The sequence below is a fragment of the Trachurus japonicus genome, chromosome 13 (assembly GCF_045865225.1).
Source record: "Trachurus japonicus isolate A0001 chromosome 13, Traja_1.0".
NCBI lineage: Eukaryota > Metazoa > Chordata > Actinopteri > Carangiformes > Carangidae > Trachurus > Trachurus japonicus.
Window position 1 is genome coordinate 36,197,159 of NC_140919.1, and position 12,264 is coordinate 36,209,422.

General features: G+C 42.1%; 1 protein-coding gene across 1 annotated transcript; it reads right to left on the reverse strand.

The window, feature by feature from the left end:
* Positions 1-9,079: 9,079 nt before the first annotated feature.
* On the reverse strand, positions 9,080-11,987 carry LOC146976483 (extracellular calcium-sensing receptor-like). The gene is made up of 6 exons (XM_085794522.1): positions 11,884-11,987; positions 11,500-11,788; positions 10,669-11,424; positions 10,355-10,582; positions 10,156-10,253; positions 9,080-9,983 (listed from the first exon to the last, which is right to left on the reverse strand). Exons 1-6 carry the CDS (start codon positions 11,970-11,972, stop codon positions 9,080-9,082), a joined length of 2,364 nt encoding a protein of 787 aa, XP_085650648.1. The 5' UTR covers positions 11,973-11,987.
* Between the last annotated feature and the right edge of the window lie 277 nt (positions 11,988-12,264).

A 12,264-nucleotide genomic window follows, 5' to 3' on the forward strand; every position in this document is an offset into this window, starting at 1 on the left:
GGGGACTGGGGGCTGGGCTCGGTACTTGTTGAAGACAGCTGTGACCAATTGTTATTGATATGATGCTTATCATATGGTTTTATGCACTGTTTGTGTATTTTGTAAAGCAATAATAAAGTTGTTTAAAAAAAAAAACAGACAGCTGTGCACTTGCCGGTGAGAAAAAACGCCAGGAGGGTTTGCTGCACTTCTCCGCGGCGCTGTCCGTGGTGCTGAAGGTCACAGGTTAGCTTGACAAACAAACTGCAATATAGTTCTGTTTGTTTATCATGTGTGTCAGTTTTGTTTGTGACTTGATAGTTGAGTTGTTGAGATTAAGAACATCACTCCCTCATCAAACCGTTGATAGGCATGCTGAAAAGAAAAAAGAGAGAGAGACGGGTCTGGGTATCGCAGCTGTGTAAAAAAAAAAAAAAAAAGATGACGTGTCGGAATAGCGATACCAAAAAGTGTCGGAATACCGGCATGTCTAGATAGAGGGATGTCGTAATAGCGGGATGTCTAAATAGAGACATGTCGGAATAGCGGGATGTCTGAATAGCGGGCGGACCCCACACTCGCACTCTTGCCAATGTAAATATTTTTTTCAGCAGCAAACATCAAAACAATTGTTCAAATGTCTTAAAATGACTAAATTATGTCATTCATATTTTTTCCAGTTACATTTAATTAACATGTGCATGACATAAAATTTAAATGTGAAAATTATATTTCACTGTTTATATCCTCATTTGTTAAATATTCATAAATGATTGTGGCAAATTTACGTTAAATTTCTACTATTGTATCAAACATGTCACAACATTTTTCAGGGAAATCTGCATTTGGATTTTGACAAGTGATCAAAATAAACAATTCAGCACACCTGATTTAACAAGCCACTGGGCCATGTGATATTTAATTTGTTGTTATTGTAATTTTTCAGTCAAAGGGGTGATTAATAGTGAGCTGATATGCTTCTTAGGGACTTTCTTAATTAAAAAATGATTGTTGTTTGTGTGTTTGCAGAGATACCTGTTAGTTTATGAAACACTTAAGGGCTCACAAGAGGCTTTGCCTTTTGGGAGCTGATTTAGGAGAAATACTTGTGGCGAGGTGCAGCTGCCTCATGCCTGATCATGACTTGCAGCTCAGACTCTTCCCACTCAAACACACTTTAACAAACTAACAAACTCCCCCCAGAATTCTCAGAGTCTCCAGCTTGCCACCACAGTTCACACTGGAAACTTTGATTCAGAGTTCTTGCATCATGATCCCCTTAAGACCCTTGTCTGGGTACTTCAGGCGTCAGGACTGTGCCCTGGAGCAAAAACTCTGACACTTATTTGTCCATGATGTCTACTTTTGAACTCAACAAAAAATAAGATGTCGAATGACACAATGTCATATACAATTTGGTGTAGTCATCTGATTTAAAGTAAGTGACCAAAGTACTGTAGGTGACTGCTGTGTTAACACTATTAGGTTAGTTATGGTTATAGTTTAGTTCAGTTTAAGATCCCCAGTTATGCTTTTAGATGTATTTTTGGCAAATAAACGAGCTTTGCACCAATTTTAGACCAGGTCTAGCTGATTGGATTGATGTAGCCTATAACATTGCCATTCTTTTTGATTAGTGCATTGATGAACACTGTTTTCTCTTCCCCCAATTGGGGAAACCTCCAGGCTCAAACAGCCCTAACAGCAGACTGAGTCAGGGCAGGAAAAACTGTCATTAAGTTAACACAAAGTTTATTCAGTGTTGTCTGAGATGGGCAGGAGCAACTGAAGATGAAGATATAGCCTACAGATCAAAGACATGGCATGTTTGTAATCTTTTTCTAAGATTCCAACATTTAAAATCTACTGTATGTTAACCTCATTTCAAGTGTAAATCAGATTGTCATATTACAATCATGTCTGATGATTGTTAAAATCTTCACCTTCAGCTGCTCCTGTGTTTGTCACATTAAACATGAAGAGATTTATTTAAAAGTCAGTCACATTCCACCAAAAAATTAAATATGCACAGTCTGCAAAAACATGCATGAATGTCTACTGAATTAAAATGAAGGCTGCATATTCTACTATAATAACCTGAACTTGCTCAGTTTTTGACCAATTTTCGGTTTGGTTTGTTATGAACATCAGAAATGCAGTTATAATACGACATACTTAAAATCACGAATAATTTTAACCACATTATACACACTACAGTAACATTATGTAAGTAATAGCTACAAACAGACAAAATATCTACTGCAGCCACAGTCAGAGCAAGTTGCCTGACCCAATATGGCCCCACTCCCTCCCATCACACTGGGAGGCATCGTGGTGGCCTCTGTTGAGTCATGCCGCTTCCTAGGTATGACCGTCAGTCGGGATCTGAAGTGGGGCCTTAACAGCAAGGCTCTCCTGAAGAAGGCCCAGAAGAGGATGATCTTCCTTCGGCAGCTGAAGAAATTCAGGCTGCCAAGGACCATGATGGTCCAATTCTACACCGCCATCACAGGCCCAATTCCAATTCTTATTTTCACCCCTACCCCTACCCCTAGCCCTTAACCCTTGCCCCTTGAAATGGAGCTACAAGGGGTAGGGGTTGAAAGTCAAGCCCTACGAATTGGGACACCCCTTCAACAATCACATAAGCAGACGTGACAAACTTTTGCCACAAATCCTGTATTCAAAACCATGTTAACTGAATAAAATCAAATAAAATTTAATGCAGACTGATGGGTTCATTGTAAAACATGTATTTATTGATGTAAATGTGGTTATTTCTGTACGTAGGCTACAGAGCCCCCAGGCAGCGCTGCTCTTCTGTCCAATACACACATCAAGCTTCACTTTTCAAACTAACTAATGGGACTGCCACAATTGTTACATTTCATCAGTGAGACCAGCATTTATCTCCAAAAAAGAATGTAACTACCTGGCGGTAAACCTATAAAAACCTGCGGGTAAGTTAATTAGTGATCGTCTTTTCTCCGGGGATGACGACGGAGGTTGGCCGGCTGACAAGCTCTCCGGACGGGGTGGTGTCTCTGTGATGAGCCGTTGAGCATCTCCACAGGTGGAGGCTCCACTTCTCCGAAAAACATCGGAGCAAACTTCTAAACAGCGGTCATTTGGATAAACCGACCACACATTAGGGATCTAAACAGCTACTTTATCGCATGAAAAAATAATAAAACTTAACAAAGTGACATAATATGTAAAATGTAGGTATAGAGGAAAGGGTAATGTGCAATAACAGCACTACAGTGAGAAATAAAACAGCTGCCTGTTGCTGCGAGATGCATTCTGGGAAACTTGTCATACCCCTCGGTTTGAAGTGTGCCTCTGAAAAATCTCTGTTTGAAGGGCCAGATACCCCTACCACTTCCCCCTAACCCTCGTCTGAAAAAGAATTGGGACACCCCTACCACTTCACGTGAACGCGCAAAACGAAGGGGTAGGGCCAAGGGTTAGGGCTAAGGGGGGAATTGGAATTCACCCTATATAGGGCCGGATCTACTAAGATCCCAGATAGCGGGCGCTAAATTGTTTGCGCCCGCTAAAATATTACGTGTTTGGTTAGCGCACGCAAAACAGGTGATCTACTAAGAGTATCCCGCTAAATGAAAACACGTGCAAACCGCAGTATTTAAATGAGGGTTTTGTGCATGGTAATCGTTTCCGCCATGGAGAGTGTGGACAGACAGCTGGATGGACGAAGGGACAGAATGACATTTGATCCGATGCATACAATGACAGCATGTGTGTTCATCTCTCTCACACTCTGTTTAGATTAATAAACACGAATCGCTACAGGGCCCAAATCATCATATAGTGACGAACAGGCAGCAGCTGCAGCAACAATCATACACCTATAATATGTGTGTGTGTGTGTGCCGCCCATGATCCAGTGGATTAACACTAGAACTGCCGTGAGGTCATTTTGACCTCTCTCACTTCTTAAAATGCATGTAACTCTGTTTGCGTAAAATCCCTATGTCTCCAATTCGATGACTTTTCCTGAAAATGTTCTACATCATCTTATGCGTTTTCATGATTCCAGCATAAAAGAGAACGAAAAAATTTGTGATTTTACCTAAAACCGCCAAGAGGTCATTTTGACCTCCATTCATTCTAATGCAAAAATGGTAAATGGACTGCATTTATATAGCCGTATATACAGTATATATTATATAACCAGCCAGACACACAGCTCAAAACACTTTATAGTAATGCTTCACATTCATATACACACACATACTTTACAAAAAATAACAATAGTTGTTGCTAGGCAACCAATATAGACTACTCTTTATTTTTCTATTTTTCGAACAGTGTGTGTATATAAAAATGTATAAAATTGATTTTCCAATCATTGCAATCTGTGCTAAATAATGTCCATTTAGTCACTCAGTTTGTCAGTTAGATAGTTAGTTATTTAGTTAGTCATTTTGACCTCATCCCACAACACAACACAAGTTCAGATATTAGAAAGCTGTCAAACAGTTAAACCAGGTGTCAAACAGATAACAAATGAACATTACTCATAAACATTGAACATAACAATGACAGTCCCTTGCTCTCATGAGAAATGGACATGAATTCAGAAATTTGTAACAATTTTGAATTTTTTTTATATACACACACTGTTCGAAAAATAGAAAATTAATGAGTCGTTTATATTGGTTGCCTAGCAACGACTATTGTTATTTTTTGTAAAGTATGTGTGTGGCGCGTAAAAGACTTTTAAAGGACAATTCCAGGCGAATTCAATTTTCAATATTTTCATATCATTTTAGGTCTAAAAGAATGAATCTGAAGATTTTCAGTTTAATCGCTCCTGTTTTGCGGTAGTTGCGTCTGTCCCTGGATCGCCACGGCAGCAATGAATGGGAGTGGATGTATGTTCCGCTGTTTAGGCTGTTTCCAGCCCTCAAAGCCGCAATTTTTTTCCACAGACAGCGTCAGATGGCTACTCAAACATGCACCGAGAAGTTTATTTACTTCAAGCAAGCCGACATGTTTGTAAAAGTCGATCTAATTCAAAGTCTCCCGGAGTCTCGCGCGAGACCCAGTTGCCGTGCTCGGTGTGTTCAGGAGCAGTGGGAAAAGCTACCGTTTGTGTCATAAACACAGGAATATCAACTCTTTACTTGCTTCAAGTAAAAAAAACTTATCGGCGCATCTTTGAGTAGCCATCTGACGCTGTCTGTGGAAAAAAATGTACACTTCAAGCAAGTAAAGAGTTGATATTCCTGTGTTTATGACACAAACGGTAGCTCCGACTGCATCTGAATACACCAGCACTGCAACTTCGGGCTCGCGCGAGACTCCGGGAGACTTTGAATTAGATCGACTTTTACAAACATGTCGGCTTGCTTGAAGTAAATAAACTTCTCGGTGCATGTTTGAGTAGCCATCTGATGCTGTCTGTGGAAAAAAAATTGCGGCTTTGAGGGCTGGAAACAGCCTAAACAGCGGAACTTACATCCACTCCCATTCATTGCTGCCGTGGCGATGCAGGGACAGACGCAACTACCGCAAAACAGGAGCGATTAAACTGAAAATCTTCAGATTCATTCTTTTAGACCTAAAATGATATGAAAATACACCCCTGAGTTGAATTCGCCTGGAATTGTCCTTTAACACGGCTGAAAAACTGTTACAGAATTACCCAGACGTGAGGAAATGCAGAGATGTAAGATCATGGGGCTCTAGTAGGCGTCAAATCAATAAACGCATACGTTTTCACAAAGTTGTAGTTAGTACATGGTTTTTCTGGGCACGTAGCTGACCGCCGTTGTTTCCCTGGTGAAGGCGAACCGGGAAGGGGAGCATACGTCAGTCCGACTGCCCACAAGTCCGACGGCTCATTTCTCCGACTACCCATTCTACAGTGTTGAGGTTAGGTTTAGGGTAAGGTTAAGGGTTAGGGCTACTTAAGTCGGAGAAGTGGGAGGTCGGACTGATGACGCAAAAATAAAGAAATGTATGGTCGGAGTCGGAGAAATGGGTGGTCGGAGAAATGGGTAGTCGGACAGACGTCATGCGCCCAACCGGGAAGAGAGGATCGCGCACCCCTTGATCTGGACGAGGTTCGGTGGAAGCTCCGGCTTATTTTTTCTCATCATGAGGACGAGGGACGTGAAAAAATTGTCGCAGCCCACTGTCACGCCCTGGAGCCCCTCCATCATCTCCAGGACGACGCGCTTTCCCTGGCCGACCTCAGGCGCAGCGTCGGCCTTCCCCAGATAAGCTTGGCACCTCGGAAATTGCAGCATCCGCTGTCACCCAGACCTTGAGGCCGTATTTGGCAGGCTTCTTGGGCATGTACTGCTTCAACTTACAGCGTCCTTTGAACGCCACCAGCTGCTCATCGATCGTGACTTCCCCCCTGGGGTTTAAGAGGAGGGGGAGGCGACTGTTCCACATTTCCCAGAAGGACCTGATTGGGGCCAGCTTATCCACCCGTAAAGGTGCTGGCTGCCGCAGCTTGTCATCGAAGCGGAGCGCGATGCTGATCTGAAGAAACCGCTGGAGTGACATGGTGACCCAGAAGATTGCACGGCCGCTCCGCTCATCCCACAGGCTGCGACTGGACTCCCCTCTCGATTTGAAGACCCCAGCCAGAATCAAAAGGCAGAGGTAGGCGTTGATGTCAGTGGAGTCTACGTCAATCCAGCCCCGGAGCGTTCTGTTGCCGTGGAGATTTGTCATCGCGACAACCAGGTCAATCATCTCCTCTGTGAAGAACAGGCTGAAGGCTGAGTGCACACTGTCAGTTCGCACTACCGCGTAGCACGCCGGCCCTGGAGTCACTCCTCGACCAGGCTGGATGAATGGGACCGTCTTGGCGTTGGTGGGATACCAGACTTGCCCGTTCTTCCCCGTCCACCCAGATTCAACGTCGTCATCGCTCTCGGGGTGTGACGACTCGGAGGGTGACGGCAGCACAACTAAGTCCGGGTCAGTCTGGTCAGATGAACCGATGTCCGAGGGAGTCCGGCAGCTCGCCAGGGGAGTCAGGCTGCATGACGAGCTCCGCAGCCTCCGCATCGGAAAATCTTTGTTTCATAGTGCTTGCTCTTCTTGCAATGAACAGCCAAGTGTGCCAGCAGGCCAGTGCCATCTCTATTTATACACATATTTTGTTTTGGTTTACACTATGCAGCCTGTTTGTAGTTCTGAGAGCCGCGCCGCATGTTTACATTTTTTTACCAGGATCAAAAGTCAGTGCGCAGAGCGCGTCCCCACTGTCTCACTCACACACACACAAAGCTCAGGTAGTAAGACAAATAAATCAAAGTCACGCTGTTTGGATTGCTTTTTTATTACTTCACAGACACACATGCACGCAGACACAGACAGTACTGAACAAATCAATATCTTCCATAAAAGCCCATTGAAAAAGTCTGGAAATGTGCAGCCGTAGGCCTGTATAGAGGGTAAAAGGCTTCGTCTGGTGATGGACAGTAAAATCGTGAAATTTGAAGTCTGGTGAAAGGAGAATGCATGTGTTTTATTGTCACAGCCCTGCAGTCAAAACATGCGGTTTTAATGGAACCCTATGGGTATGAAAACGTCCCTAAGGTAGAGAAAGGGAGTTTTTTTTTGAAAAACTGAAACTACAAAAAAACTAATTGTTAAAAATATTGTATTTCTGCATCTTTTCTGTCTGCCGTGTACTGTACTGTGTGGGAATGAAACCCTGGAATTATGTTCACTGATATCTGATTATCTGATGATATCCTGTGATACTTATGACTCATAGCTTATCAATTTGATTCTCAGACCACTGATGTGTCCTTGAGCGAGGCCATTAATCCTCACCCTGCTTCGGTGGAGCTATGCAGTGATAGTTCACACTGTACTGACCAGTGTGAAAGTCTGTAGGAGGTTTAATAATACTAAAAAAGAGAACCTGGTATATACTAATGCTAAAGCTTCTGTGAATGATGTAAGATTAAGGTCTTTATTAGTGATGCAAATAATGTATAAAGCTTAATTAAAGTTACTCCCTGTCTGTGTACAAAGGTTTTTCTCAATACATGAGTCCAAATATAATTTGCGTGATGTTTGTAAATGTGTTGTACAAAAAGCAAGAAAAGAGACTAAAAGGAGATGTATATCTGTTGTGGGAGTTAAACTATGGAATGACGTTAACCTGGATTTACGAATGTGCAGTTCATTTTTGGTTTACAAAAAAGAGGTATGCAGGGCAACATTTGAAGGCTACAAATGTTAATGTTTATTTTATTTTTTTCTCTGATATTTAAAAAAAATCTTTACTACTACTATATATATTTAAATACTGTTAACCTTATTGGTGCTGGTCCTTTTTGGTTTAGTTTTGCTTTTATGTTTGTTTGTTTGTTTGCTTGTTTGTTTGCTTGCTTGCTTGTTTGTTTGTTTTTCATATTGTAACAATGTTGGGTAGCTTAACTTTTTTGTTTGTTTGTTGGTTTTGTTTTGTTTGTTTTTTTCTCTGCTATTTAAAAATGTATTTACTACTATATATTTAAATACTGGTAACCTTATTGGTTGCAGTTTTTTTCTGGTTTTGTTTTGTTTGTTTGTTTGCTTGCTTGTTTGTTTTTCATATTGTAAGAATGCTGGGTAGCTCAATTTGGTATGCACGACAGGCATTAATACAGTATACTGTAAGCATTATGCTTCTGCCTGTGCCCTTTCAGTCACTATTTTGTCAATAATGTTTGTGTTGATAATGTTTGTAGCCATTATGTGATGTGACTGAATAAAGAATTTCATCATCATCATCATCATCATGTTTTCAGCTGTGGTATGAGGGTAGAGACAAGAAATAGTGTCAACTTGAGCTACAGAATGTGCTTTTGTAAACTGTGGGGATGTTACTGTAGTATGCAAACAGTCTGCATGATGAGGGCCTCAGAAAACAGTGAATCCTCAGTTTAATTAATTATGGTATAAACAACTCATTGACAGAAATATGAAACTTTTTTATTTTGGATACATTTAGGTCAAGAAAAGGGGGATCATGTTTTAATTAACGTAACAAAGTTCAAGGAAATCTAAGATATAATACCTTTTTTTCAGGGATATATTCATTAGTTATCCATGCTCATCAGGCTTTTCCCAACAGGTGTTTCTTTGTGTTCAGTTCAGGTTTAAATACAATGATGAAACATTTTGGTGCAAATATACAGAAAAGTATCCCATAACTAGAGGCTAAAATGGCAAATATCTCCACAGCCACAGTGAACTTCCCAGGAGAGCTGACATAAGCTGGGATAAAGGTGATCCAGACTGCACAGAAGATCAACATGCTGAAGGTGATAAATTTAGCCTCATTGAAGTTGTCAGGCAGCTTTCTGGCTAAAAAAGCAAGTACAAAACACAATACAGCTAAGAGTCCTATGTATCCTAACACAGCCCAGAAACCTACAGCTGATCCTAAGGAACACTCCAGTATAATCTTCTCCTTATAGTGGCTCATATTTTTGAAGGGAAAGGGAGGGTTGATAGTCAGCCAAAGTATACAAATTATAACCTGTATGAGAGTGAAAGCCAGAACACTGAGTCTCTGCTGTGCAGGCCCAAACCACTTCATTACATTACTGCCTGGAAGTGTCGCCCTGAAGGCCATTAACACCACTATAGTTTTCCCTAGGATACAGGAGATACAGAGCACAAAGGTGATGCCGAATGCAGTGTGTCGCAGCATGCAGGACCACTCAGAGGGCCGGCCGATGAAGGTCAGCGAGCACAGGAAACACAAGGTCAAAGAGAAGAGCAGCAGGAAGCTCAGCTCAGAGTTGTTAGCCTTTACCAAGGGAGTGTCCTTATTGATCAAGAATAGAGTGGCCACAATAATAGTAAGGAGTGAGCCAAACAAAGTGAAAAAAACAAGTATTTTACCCATAACCTCAGTGAAGGAGAGGAACTCAACATTTTTCAGAACACATGCATCTCTGTTTTGATTGGACCAATACTCTTCAGGACACTTTTTGCATCCATTAGAATCTGCAATAGAAATTATGTTACTATTAATGCTACTTGATATATTACATTTTAAAAACATTAATAAGAGACTGTACCATAGCAATTTTTAACATGATGCAGAGTGAGCAAGTAAACAGTGTAACCAAACTGCCATATTTCAGGCTTGTGGCACCTGTGGTGTTGCTGATTTCTCCCTCTGCACATGGTATACAGTCGTAGCAGCAGACAGGTCTTCCTTTTTGAAGGACTTTACGAGTTCCTGGGCGACAGCTCTCACTGCACACTGACACAGGCAACTTTGAATCAAAGAAAAAGAAATATGTTAATTATTTTTTAAAACACTCATTTTATTCATTTATTGGCAATGGTCATAACCATCTGTTGATCAGTTATTTGCCTCTGTCTTTCCTCCAGGCCACATTATGGCTTCAGTCTTGAGGACAAACTTCTGTCCCGGAGGCAGGGAGGCATCATAGTATCCGACCGGTTTGAAGTGGACTGACCCGGATAGTCCACGCTGCCAGTTCACTACTTCATAACGGGCCACAGCAGCTCCGGTGCTGTCAAACCACACCTGGTCCCCGTTTTTAACTGTGAAGTTCACTCCTTTTAGAGACTCCACCACCTATAAAAGCAGTGAAAAAAACCGGTCTGTCAGTGTATTGATTTATAAGACTTAATAAATAAACAGTTAAGTCATCGTAATTTTACCTGCTGGGGTGTAACCTTCACTGTCTTGTCACATCCCTGACTTTGTGAGCACTTAAGTATGCTGTGCAGAGAATAGGCCACAGCATAGATGGCCTTGTAGATGTTACTGGAGTATCTCAACTCTGTCACATCATCATTGTAATCTTTTAGCTCAATTATATCATGATTTTCTTTGCAGGGTGCTGTTTCAGTCATGCTGTCACTGCTTTCCTCTTTGCACTTGAAATTTCTCTCCCAGAAATCTTTGATTAAGAAATCATTCAGGCCACTGATGTTGGCCTTTTGCACAGCAAAGCCCAGTGAACCTCCCAGCACTCTAAAGCTGGTAGGAGTCACAAGGCTGTCAGCAGTGATCCAGGCCTCCACACCAATGAACTGTCGGCCAGTTATGTTGTGCAGACTCAACTGCTCTAAGAGGTGGTTCATCTCCACATGGGCCAGGAAACCCACGATCACCCGGGCAGTGCTCTTGCGGATCACTTCCACCACCTTCATGAGTTTTTGTGGTTCAGCCCTGTGAAATTTCTCTGTATACTCCACACATACGCCTTCCTCTTGGGCTGCAGCAAGGAATATTGCCATGCCATTGTTACCATAGTCACTGTCGCTGTTGACTGCCCCAACCCAGGTCCAACCAAAGTGCTTGACCAGCTGTGCGAGTGCTCGACTTTGGTAGAGGTCACTGGCAATGGTTCGAAAAAATGAGGGATACTCCTTCCTGCTGCTCAAACACTCACAAGTAGCTGAATGACTTATCTGAGATAAAGAGAGGGGCAGATTAAGGATAGCTGCATGCAATATACACATTGATTACACAGACACCCCTCTTACCACTGGGATTTGGAATGGTCCTGTAGTGCGTGACAACACAATGGTTGAAGAGGATTCAGATTCCCCGATAATAGCATGAACAGCTGATTGACCGGTGCAGCTCTTTCCCACAGACCACTCATCACTGTTCATCAGGGCCATCACTGCACGCATTGAGGATAATGTTGAGCCACAATTGTCATAAATACGGTATCCAATAGAGACATCGGGAAGAAGAACTTCACTTTTGTTAATTTCATCTATTGCAAAGATCATAGTTTGGGCAAATCTAAGCTCCCTGAGGTTGACTCTGAGATGAAAGAACAAAACAAATAGAAAACAGAGACATGTGTTCACAGTGACAAAACTCATGTGAAAGCATTGCTATAAAGTACATATAATTACCTGGAACATTTTAAGGGTGTTGGTTTCTCTGTAAAGGAAAGTGAGGGTTGAGTGATTTTGCTGTGGATAGAAAAGGCACCCCCAATCATGACATGTCCTTTTCTAGACAGCAGAGGAAACTCTGGACTCCCTAGTATCTGACAGAAAGGAGCTTCCTCTGCTGCTCCAAATGCCACAAGGAGTCCCACCAAAACCAGCTCTGTTATCACTGGTGACATTCTCTACTCCTAAATCCTGATGGGGCAGAACCACCTAGGTCTGGGTCAATGCAGATTTAAATGTGACGTTTTCTAAATGTCACGGATGGGGGGGGGGGCTCACTGGACTTTTACCAACCAATCAGAGATAAGTAAGAGATGGATTTACATTACGTATTTCTGT